The sequence below is a fragment of the Microtus oregoni genome, unplaced genomic scaffold, assembly GCF_018167655.1.
Source record: "Microtus oregoni isolate MIOR12 unplaced genomic scaffold, Mior012 000006F_ref0000085, whole genome shotgun sequence".
Taxonomy (NCBI): domain Eukaryota; kingdom Metazoa; phylum Chordata; class Mammalia; order Rodentia; family Cricetidae; genus Microtus; species Microtus oregoni.
Window position 1 is genome coordinate 58,643,776 of NW_024543065.1, and position 10,837 is coordinate 58,654,612.

The 10,837-nt window shown below is 51.2% G+C and overlaps 1 protein-coding gene across 1 annotated transcript; it reads right to left on the reverse strand.

Moving 5' to 3' along the window:
- Positions 1–7,676: 7,676 nt before the first annotated feature.
- On the reverse strand, positions 7,677–9,459 carry Ffar2 (free fatty acid receptor 2). The gene has a single exon (XM_041654370.1). The coding sequence runs from the start codon at positions 9,395–9,397 to the stop codon at positions 8,405–8,407; it is 993 nt and encodes a 330-aa protein (XP_041510304.1). The 5' UTR covers positions 9,398–9,459; the 3' UTR covers positions 7,677–8,404.
- Between the last annotated feature and the right edge of the window lie 1,378 nt (positions 9,460–10,837).

The following is a 10,837-nucleotide window of genomic DNA, read 5'->3' on the forward strand; positions in this document are numbered from 1 at the left end:
CCTGTGCCTGGAGAAGTTGTTCTCCGCCTTCAATTTGCTTTCCCATCTCCACAGTACCTGGTGTCTCCTCCGGGCATGTTTTGTGTGTTTAGTCGCTTCCTTGTCTTTGAGGCAAGATCTCAGGATGCAGCAGAGGCTTCCGGGATTTTTCTCCTTCCCCAGCTTCCTTCTCCTTTTCCTTCTTTCTCCACATCTCCTTCTTCTCCCTTGTCTTCCCTTTCTCCTTTTCCCCTCTTCTCCTTATCATTTTTTCCTGAGAGAAGCTCTTACTGTGCACCCCAAGCCTGATCCTCTTGCCTCCGCCTCCTAAGTAAGTTCTTCCTTCTTCATACTTTAGTTTATTTATTAGGTTTGCATGCAAAGTAACAGGCAATCATCAAGTCATCCTTTAACACAGGTATCGCCATCGCTTGGTCTCCTGTGCTCTTCTCCCCGCCTCCCCCTTTCCTTTCACCCCCCACCCCCACAGCTTCCCATGAAGTGAGGTATTTATTGTTCTGTCTGTCTGCCTTTCCACTGAGTGTGAGCCACCAGAAAGCAGGCGTTATCCACTGGGCCTTAGCCACTGTTGGGTCTCTAGCACCAAGATCAGGGCCTGGCGCATGCTGACCCTGGCCAGGGTTTGGGGATGAGTGGATGCCTGTGACCGTGGACATTCGGGTAGGTCTGTGTTTGCTGTGACACCATGGAAACGACACACAGTCGCACACATTTTTATTGAACACAGCTAAGTTTGTGAGCACTGTGTTTACTTTCCCGTTTCCTTGAGGCTGGTCACTGCTCAGGATGACAGATGGCAAGGGGTGGCAGATCGTGGGGAGAGGGGTGCTGTGGAGAACCCCTCCTTGGGTAAGCCACAAGACCACAGCTCACAGTGTCCACAACTGGGCACCCTCCTCTCCCAGCCACTTCATGTCGTCTACCTCCGCAGACACTCCACCCACTGCCAAGTGGGTAACTGGACAATGACTACGGGCGGCTCAAGGATCTTTGCCCCAATTTCCTGGTTGAATGTGCAATTTGTAGATGAGAGATGGCCTCACTTCCTGTGACCATAAGAAAATAATGAAAAAGAAAAGAAAATGGGGCAAAAGTCTTTTTAACCCCAGGAGGTAAAAAGCAAAGCCAAGAGGGAAAGTGCTCAGAGGCCCAGAGCTGAGAGGAAGGAGAGCCAAAGCCAGCGGAGATGAAACACTGCTGTGTGTTCTCTTCCAGAGCATCACGGTCCCCCTCAGCCCTCGGCAACCACAGAAATGGACCAAAACGCCCACACTCTACATGAGTTCTGCTGTGGTCAGAGGAGGTTTTAGAGGCGGGGGTGTGGTGGCATCTGAGCTGAAAGGGGAAGTTGGGGGCTCAGTGATAGTCACCCCCTCTCTGACAGTTCGGGCTCCAGCTGCCTCCACCTGTTTCCTGTCTGTGTTATTCATTAACCAGGCACTAATATTTCTGTTTACCCATCTGTCATCCTGCTGCAGGGCAGAGGATACAACAGAGGCCCAGAATTCTGCAGCCGCCTGGATATTCTTGGAGGAGGCTCAGCCAGTACCACCGAGCTAGGGCTTATTATAGTCGGAAGCCTTCTGCTAGACCTTGTACCACCGTTGCTAGGGAATGAGGAAGTTTCCCCTCCCAGGGTGTGACGGCTGGGTTTGTGTGCATGAGCTGATCACCAGCTTCTCTGGACAAAATACGCTCAGCATCCTAATTTTGGCAGAAACTGGTCCCAGGGACGAAGTGTTTAGTCACAGAAACTGACAAGGGCTGCAAACTAGGGTCTTTCCTTCCTTTCAACTTTGCCTCTCTTCCCCTTCCCAATACAAACATCTACTTGTTAACTCTTTTTGGCTCCTGGGTCTTTTTTTTTTTTGGTTTTTCGAGACAGGGTTTCTCTGTAGCTTTGGTGCCTGTCCCGGAACTAGCTCTTGTAGACCAGGCTGGCCTTGAACTCCCAGAGATCTGCCTGCCTCTGCCTCCCGAGTGCTGGGATTAAAGGTGTGCGCCACCACCGCCCGGCTTTATTTTACTTTTTTATCAATGTGTGTGTCTTTGTCTATGCCTGTGTGTGTGTCTATGCACAAGGGTGCAGGTATCTGAGGAGGCCAGAAAAGGGCGTCAGAACCCTTGGAGCTCGAGTTGCAGGCAACTGTGCCTGCCGGACACCGGTGCTGGGGACTGAACCTGGTCTGCAAGAGCAGTATGTGCTGTTAGCCACTGAGCCACCATTTCTCCCCGGTTTGAATGGGGTTAGCTACTTTCCAATGTGAGTCCGGAAGCCTCCTGGTAGCACAGGTGCCTTGTTTTCTGTGCCCTCAGGATCTCTATCCTTCACTGAAGTGTCCAGTGTCTAAGAAGATCCCTGATCTGAGATGACTCAAATCAATATTTTAAAAACTTTGCAAAGTCGATGTGAAAGCAATACAGTTAGTTAGAAACTTGACTCCAGTTGTGGGTTTTGACTTTTCTTGGGTTGTGTGATTTTTTTTCCTTGTGGCAGGTGGCCACAGCTGTCTCCTAGAGAGAGCCCCATGAGTAGTGAAGGGAACAGCCAAGGCTCAATGCTGTGTCTCTAAGCTATTCAGTGTAGCAAATGCATTTTTTCTCTCTCTGTTTTTTTTTTAAGTCTGTGTGTTGGATGTGCCTGTCTGTGTGTGGGAACATCTCACGCATGTGAGTGTGATGTAGGCTAGAGGTCACTGAGTGTCCCCCTCAGTGGGTCTCCACATTAGCTTTAGCTTTTTTTTAATTTAAAATATTTATTCTTTTTTATGTAATGTGTGTGTGTTTGACCTGCCGCATGTATATCTATCTGTGCAGCACGTGTGTGCAGTGTTCACAGAAACCAGAAAAGGGTGCTGGGATCCCCTAGAGCTGAACTTTCCAGCTATTGTGAGCCACCATGTGGGTGCTGGGAAGAGTGATCATTGTTCTTAATCACGGAGGCATGTCTCCAGCCCCCTACTTTAGTTTCTGAGAAGTGTTCTTCCACTAAACCTGAAGTTTGCTGTTTTGGCCAGACTGACCCCCTTTCTGGTGGTGGAGTTACAGATGTGAGCTATCACACCCAGCTGTTATGTGGGTTGTGGGGATCTAGAACCAGGTCCTCAGGCTTGCACAAGCCCTGACCCATGGAGCCATACCCAAGTCCCTGCCCTGGCTTCCTCCCGAGTCCTGGGGTTATAGGTACAGGCCACCATGACTGGTTTATAGCTAAGCTACAAGGTCTTTGTGAGATAATTGATCCATACTTGTTGCACAAATAAATCCCCATTTTCCAGCGACCTTGTGCTGATGATACTGGAGGTGATCATGAATTACTTGAAAGCATTCTCAGACTTAGTTACTTTAATTTTCCTTTAACCTTACTGCAAACAAAGTGACTCCATTTTGTATACCATTAGTGTGATGGTCAAGTTTCCTTGCCAACTTGGCTGGGAGTGTCTGTGTTTCCACTATGAGTTAGCGGAAGAGGGAAGACCCACTGTGAATGTGCGTGGGCCGTTTCATGGGCTGAAGGGATCCTGAGCTGAATAAAAAGGAGAAAATGAGCTAAGCCCCACCATTCATCTCTCTCTGCTTCTGACTAAGGATGCATTATGACCAGTCACTTCATTCTCACACTGCTGTGTAGCCCTGCAATGATAGACTCTATCCTCTCAGCTCATGCTTCCTGCTCACACTGCTATATGACGAACTGTATCCCCTTCATGTTCACACTGCCGTGCATTCCCACTATGATAGACTGTATCCGCTTCATGTTCACACTGCTGTGTATCCCCACTATGATGGACTGTATCCCCTCAGCTCATGCTTCATGCTCACACTGCTATATGACAGACGGTATCCCCTTCATGGTCACACTTCTGTGCATCCCCGCTATGATAGACTGTATCCCCTTCATGCTCACACTGCCATGCATCCCCGCTATGAGAAACTGTATTCCCTTCATACATCTCCACTATGATAGACTGTATCCTTTTCATGCTCACACTGCCATACATTCCCTCAATGATGGACTGTATCCCCTTCATGCATGCCCACTATGATGGACTGTATCCCCTTCATGCATGCCCACTATGATGGACTGTATCCCCTTGTGAGCCAAAACAAACCATTTTCTGAGGGTGTGTACATAGTATGTATGCTATGTTTGTGTTATATATACACATGAGGATAGTGTGCACGCACACAGAGACCAGAGGAAGACTTTGGGTGTCCTCCTCTGTCCACTTTATTGCCTGGACACAGAAACTCTCATTGAACCGGAAGCTCACCATTTTGGTTAGGCTGCACGGTCAGTGAGCTCTCAGGCTCTGCTTGTCTCTGTTCCTCCATGCTGGGTTACAAGCACACTCAGCCATGTCTGGAATCTTGTGCTTCTGCTGGGGATTCAAACTCAGGTCCCCATGCTTGCACAGAAAGAGTTCTCATTGCTGAGCTGTCTCCCAAGGCTTCCTTCATTTCTTTTTCTTTTTTTTTTTTGTTTTTGTTTTTTTGGGAACAGAATTTTATTTTTTTTAACTTTCTTTTTGTTTTATTGAGAAAAAAACAATTTCCGCCTCCTCCCAGCCTCCCACTCCTCCCCCCCAATCCTCTCCCCGTTCCCCCACTCCTCTCCCTCTCCCCTTCCTTCATTTCTTAAGCTGCTTTTTCATTTCTTATTTTCTGTGCATTGATATTTTGCCTGCATTTATGTCTGTGTGAGGGTGCCGGATCCCCTGGAACTGGAGTTACAGTTACAGTTGTGAGCTGCCATGTGGGTGCTGGGAATTGAACCTGGGTCCTCTGGAAGAGCAGTCAGTGCTCATAACCACTGAGCCATCTCCTCTCCAGCCGCTCTTAAGTTGCTTTTGTCTGGTGTTTTGTCATAGCAACAGAAAAGCAGCTCACAGTTAGCAAGATGTGAATGTGGCTGCTGAAGACCCAGGTACGGCAGGGTTGTAGATCCGGCCGTTAGTCGGCCCAGCACTTATCAGAAGTTGCTTACTCAATGTCCTTGTGTGTGTGTGTGCGTGTGTGTGTGTGTGTGTGCGCGTGCGTGTTTGCTGTCTCTTCCTCCAACATTCACGGAAACTGGGAGTGACTGTCTTGCTGGAGCAGCTAATGTGTTTGAACATCCTCAGCTGCTGGAAACATGACTTCTTGTCATGCTCTTTGCTCTTCCCTTGTGGGGCCACACTGAATGTCATCTTCTATAAAACAGGTCTTATCGTGTCCCAGCCACGTGGCCAAATAGCTAGAGTGCTCTATTTCCTTCTGTGAAAAGGGTAGGCATTGGAGAGTGGGACCTAGGTTTTGAAATCTTGATCTACTGATCTTGGGACGTTACCTAACCGTCTCCAGCTCTTTCTCTGTCATAGTGCCTAGCAGTTGATGCCAGTCATGATCATCATGAGCTTTTGCTGTTATTTACTTTTATCCTGTCCATTAGATTTTACGCATTGACACTGTGTGTGGAGATACGGGTGCCGTGAGAGACAAACCTGAGGCAAGCAATCCCCACCTTAAGGAGTCAGCTGCATGCCCTTGCAAAAGGATCAGGCCAGCTGGCCTTCTTGACCTTCATGGGGGGTTGGGAGGGTGTCCCTTGACCCTCACCTGAGCATCCAGCCTATCCCTGTCACCTGCTGCCTGCAACTGTGCCTTAACTGTGTGAGGCCTTATGGGGGGCTAGGCTTTGTGGCGCTGAGGGGACGGAGTCTCCATCCACGTGACTACTGGGTAAAGGCTTCTCAGGGGCAGCCTGTTGAGGAGAGCAGCACCCACACCCCTGTAGGTGACCCCTCACCTATGCTCTGCAAAGAAGCCCAATAAACTTGTTGGCTCCCCAGAGAGAACTCAGGCAGGACTGCGCCTCCATTTGTCTTTGAGGCCTGCAGAGGAAGGACAGATGTGTGCCAAAGTGCACTGGCAGTCAGATGACAACCTTCAGGAGTCCGTGCTCACCTTCCGCCTGGTCCAGGCAGCTGCTCCTTTCAGGAGATCTCTGCCGGGCATCTCACCACAGGAGAGCTGGGATTACGGATGTGTCTCACACAGCTGGCCTTTTCATGTGCGTCCTCGGGAGGCAAATCCCGTGTTTTTGCAGATGGTGCTATTTACCCACTAAACTGTGGCCTGAGCCTTGTTGCATGGTTTTAAGTCGAAAACACTCTGTCTGATTTTCCAGCACTTGAATCCCTGAGTTAGTGTGTTTACAGTTGTATGGCTCAGTTCTAAGCAGGCTACCAATCAACCCTAAGTGGGCTAAGAGAAAGTTCAATTCTTTCTCTTAATGCTATCTCAATCAAAGGAGCTTTAGAATTATTTAATACTGATTTGTTTATTTTGTATGCTTTCGTGTGCACTTGACTGCGTACACACACTCCAAGGTACATACGCAGAGGTCAGGAAACAACCTGCAGGAGTGGGTTCTGGGGATCCAGCTCAGGTCATCAGCTGTGGTAACAAGTGCCACTACCCGCTGGGCAATCTGACAGCTCCCAAATGAGCTCGATGCAAGCTGCACTGGATCACAGTGTCATGGGAAGCCGGAACTCTACCCAAGTTTTCTCTCCTGCCACATCCCCCACATCTCCTGCCACAGTTAGCTTTTAAATTATTTTCATTTTTAACCAGTCATGATTTAATCACAGCCCTCAAGTGTATTTCTGTAAACTCAAGGCCAGCCTGGTCTATATAGCGAGCTCATGACTAGCCAAGGCTACACAGCATATGTGTGTGTGTGTGTGTGTGTGTGTGCGCGCGCGCGTGCGCACTTGTGCCACGGAGCATATACGTGGAGGTCGGGGAACAACTTTGGAGTCTCCTTTCACCTTGTTCAGGTCAGGTAGATCTCTGTTTCTGCCATGCTTTGTAGCCCAGGCTAGCCGGCTCCTATCTCCACCTCCATTGCAGGGATTACGGCTACATGCTACCACATCCTACTTTTTGTGGGTTCCAAGAATCAAAATCAGGCCTTGGGCTTGTTCAGCAAGCGCTTTTACCCACTGAACCAATTTCATTGGCTATTAGGTTTAATATCTTATTTCTAGGAGAGTCAAGGTGGTACGTGCCTGTATTCTACACTCTGGGGGAAGGCGGGGGGACAGGAGGACAAGGAGTTCAGGTCCTTCTCAGTACATGAGGTGTACAAAGCCAACCCCAGCCACCTGTAGGAGACCTTGTCTCAAAACAATTTTTTTCTAGTGTTTTAAAGTTTGTTTCTTGCTTTTTGAAAGACAGGGTCTAACTCTGTAGTCCAGACTAGCCTCAAACTCACAATCCTCCTGTCTCAGCCTCAGCAGCTCTGGGCATGTGGAGTATTAATTGCACTGGGGACAAAGGTCACTGGGGTCCTGGTGGAGAAAGGAGTTAGGCAGGAGGGATCAGGAAGGGACAGAGGGCACAGGGCAGGGAAGGGCCTGCTGAGATCTAGAGTCCGAGGGCAGGGGGTGGGGCTTGATACAAGAGAACGATGGGGTTCTGGGGAGGACAGAATGCATTCTAAATTTGCTGATGGATCAGCAGCCCCAGGTCGGACCCACCCACATCCAGGAGGAAGTCCAACTTCCCCAGCCATTGGGCTAAACAGGATCCCACCAGCCTCCTGCCTCCCTTTGCCCTCAGAATGCCAACATTTGAAAGTGTTGGGGGGGGGGCGCTGCATCCCTTCTCCCTCTGCTCTGGTACTGGGTCCGCCATCCCCCCTTCCCTGGGTCATAGAGACCAGTGCCAAAAGCTGTGAGCATTTGCGTTAGGCGGCGGCCATCATCTTTATTTTCAACCTGCCAGACCAGACCAGACTGGGTTTTCTGTCCTCCCGTGCAGGTCAGTGTCTACGTCAGACTGAGGGTACCAAGACACACCCTAGCCTGGGTGGGAGGACACTGGGGACAGACGTGCAACCCAGACCCCAGTGTAACAGTGGCGACAAGGCCAAAACGCGAAAATCAACAAAGCACACTTACAAAGGGACAGCTCGAAGGGATATAGAGAGGTGAAGCTCACCAGAGATGCAGCCCCTGTCCTCCCCGCCAGTCCCTCCCATGGCGGGGCTTTTCTTTTCTTCCCACCGGTTTCCCCCAATCGTTTTTCAATGGCTTCTTTGCAGCATCACCAGCCAGACCACTGTCTCTGGGTGGTGTTTCTAAGCTTGAAGGAAGATTACTTTTCAAAATGCCCTCCTATTAGACACCCCGCTTCTGAGGACCTGGCCCCACTTATTTTAGGGCTGTAGCCATTTCTTCTTGTATCTTGTAGCAGGAAAATCCAGACAAGCAGTTATGCCAAGCTGAGAGAGTAGTGGACCGTGGTTGGGGAATGTCTTTGTTTTTTATTTTTTATCTTTCACCAAGTTCCAGGCGCTCTGCTAGCCAGCCCAACTTCTGGGTGATCAGAGACTGGGGAAGGTTCGGAGGACTCTCTACTCAGTGATGAAATCGGAGCTCGGCACCCCCTCTGTTTGACTCCCACCCCTGTCCATCCTGGTCCCCTCCACTGTCTCTTTGGCTCCTCTGCCCAACACCGAGGAGCCGGGTTTGCGGAACACTAGCAAACTTTTCCCGAAAGCTCTGCGCACCACGGAGGAAGAAAAATAGAAGAGCAGCGGGTCCAGGCTGGCATTGAGGGAGCTGAATACCACAGCCTCCACTCGCCACGGAGGGCTCTGCCGCAGGTAGAACCCCACCAAGTGGGACACATTGTAAGGTCCGAAGCACAGCAGAAAATTAAGAAGCGTCACCACAGCCAGGCCGACCGCCCTGCGTCTCCTCTGAGCCCCTACATGGGGCTGCGTGAGCATGATCCACACGAAGCGCCAGTAGCAGAAGATGGTGACTGCCATGGGGACGAAGAATAGGACCAGGCACAGCTCCAGCCTCACAGGCAGCACCACATCCAGTTGCTCTTGGGTGAAGTTCTCATAGCACGTTATTTGGTTCTCAGTGCCCACAGGCTCGGTTGAGTTCAGGTACTGAACGATGATGACGATGGTGCAGTGGCCGAAGGACATGATCCAGGCCACCAGAGCGGCGATCACTCCGTACAGGGGCCGGCGGGATAGCTTGTACTGCACGGGGAAGGCCACTCCCAGGTAGCGTTCCATGCTGATGCCCGCCAGCAGCCACGTGCTGCAGTAGATGCTGCTGTAGAAGCCGAAGCCCGTGAGCGCGCACACGATCTTCGGCAGGTACCAGCGAAAGTTAGACGCTGCTTCTACGATCCGGAAGGGCAGTAGCAGCAAAAGGAGTAAGTCCGCCAGGGTCAGATTCAGCAGGAGGATGTGCACGGGAGCAGGCTGGGGCTGGCGGACCCGGCTCACGAAGGCCCTCAGGGCCAGCAGGTTGGCAGGGAGCCCAGTGAGGAAGATGAGGATGTAGGCCGTGAGGATCAAGGAGCTGTGCCAGTCCGGGATCATTCTGGAAGATGGAAAAGGGATCAGGAACTCGCCGCCCCTTCACTCACAGCCTGCAGACCCTCTTTTCCTCTGGTTCAGTCTGTTCACATCCTCCCTGGTTCCCAGGCCAAAGCGGTCTGCTCCACACCACCACTTGCCTGAGCCACCTGCCAGAACTGCCCAGAGCAATTATTGACTTAGCCTTGGGCGGGATATTAAGCTGCAGTTATTACGTTTGCCATCCTGTGTCTCTGGGGGAGACCAACTTGACTTGCCACGGGAATTCCCCCTCTGCTTTCCCCGGGCCCTTTTCCTATTTAGCTTCACAGATAATAGGAAGTGGCGGTGATCAGATCCCTTTCTCACAGCTGGCTGTGGCTGGGAGCCAAAGCCTGGTGGCAAAACCTGGTGGAAGAAGAAGACATGCACAGAAACTGGGGAAGGACAGGAAGGTGGGGGAACAAGAAACTTCCAGAAGGTATGCTCTGCCAAGCCTGGACTGGCTGCCCTCAGCTCCAGGTGCCCAGCCCTCTGTCCCGCCTCCCAGCAACTTACCTCCTTGGGACCACTCCAGGGTCTCTTTCACCTGGTTCTCCTCTGGTCCAGTGCTGTGGATCCTACTAAAAACGGGGGAGCTACTGTAGCCAAGGAGGAAGATTGAGACAGCACGTTGCTCTGTGACCTGTTCCCCCAAATTTTAGACACACATTCATGGGAGCCCAGCGAGCACAGGTGGCCCCTGAGCCTGGTGTGTCCGCTGGTGTCCTGCTGGACGCCACCTCGACACAGGTGGCTCTGTTCCCACTTGGTTGGTAACCCTTGCTAACTCATAGGCCCTTCCCAATTCCTTCTTCATTCCCAGGTCCGAGGTTACTCACCCCGCCTGCCCCCCTCCCCATTGTCTGAGACTGGTGATTACTTTTTGTTCCAACAGACGTCCTCCAGCCTCTTCCTCACCCCACACCTGCTCCTCAAATGCAAGCCCCAGCGTCTGGCCCCTGAGCGCACACCCTAAGCTGGCTTGCCTTGCCTGGCTTCTGATAGAGGGCTGGCTCCTCATGGGGTTTCTGGCGCCAGAGGCCAAGAGAGTTTTAGCAATCGCTGCAGCCCTACAGAAAAGGGCGGGGGAGTTAAAAAGTATAAGGAACCTGGTTGGTGGGAAACTGTTACACCAACATGGGTCACATGGCCAGAGAAGGAGGCAGGTCGGTAATTGAGCAGTATTTCCTCTCAAACCCAAAGCAGGGGGGCCTGCTGCTCTGCTCTCTCCCGGGAGATCTGATCTATTCTGACTTCCACAGATTTTTCTGAGCCTACTTCCTGGCTCTCCCCTCACCACATCCTCGCCGCCACCACCCCCACCCTCAATCGGGTCCTCTCTGTTTTCTGACCGGTATCTTCTGTGGATGAATCTTATTCTCAGAACGAGGCTCTCCGCTCTCCCTGATTCTTCAGTCTACT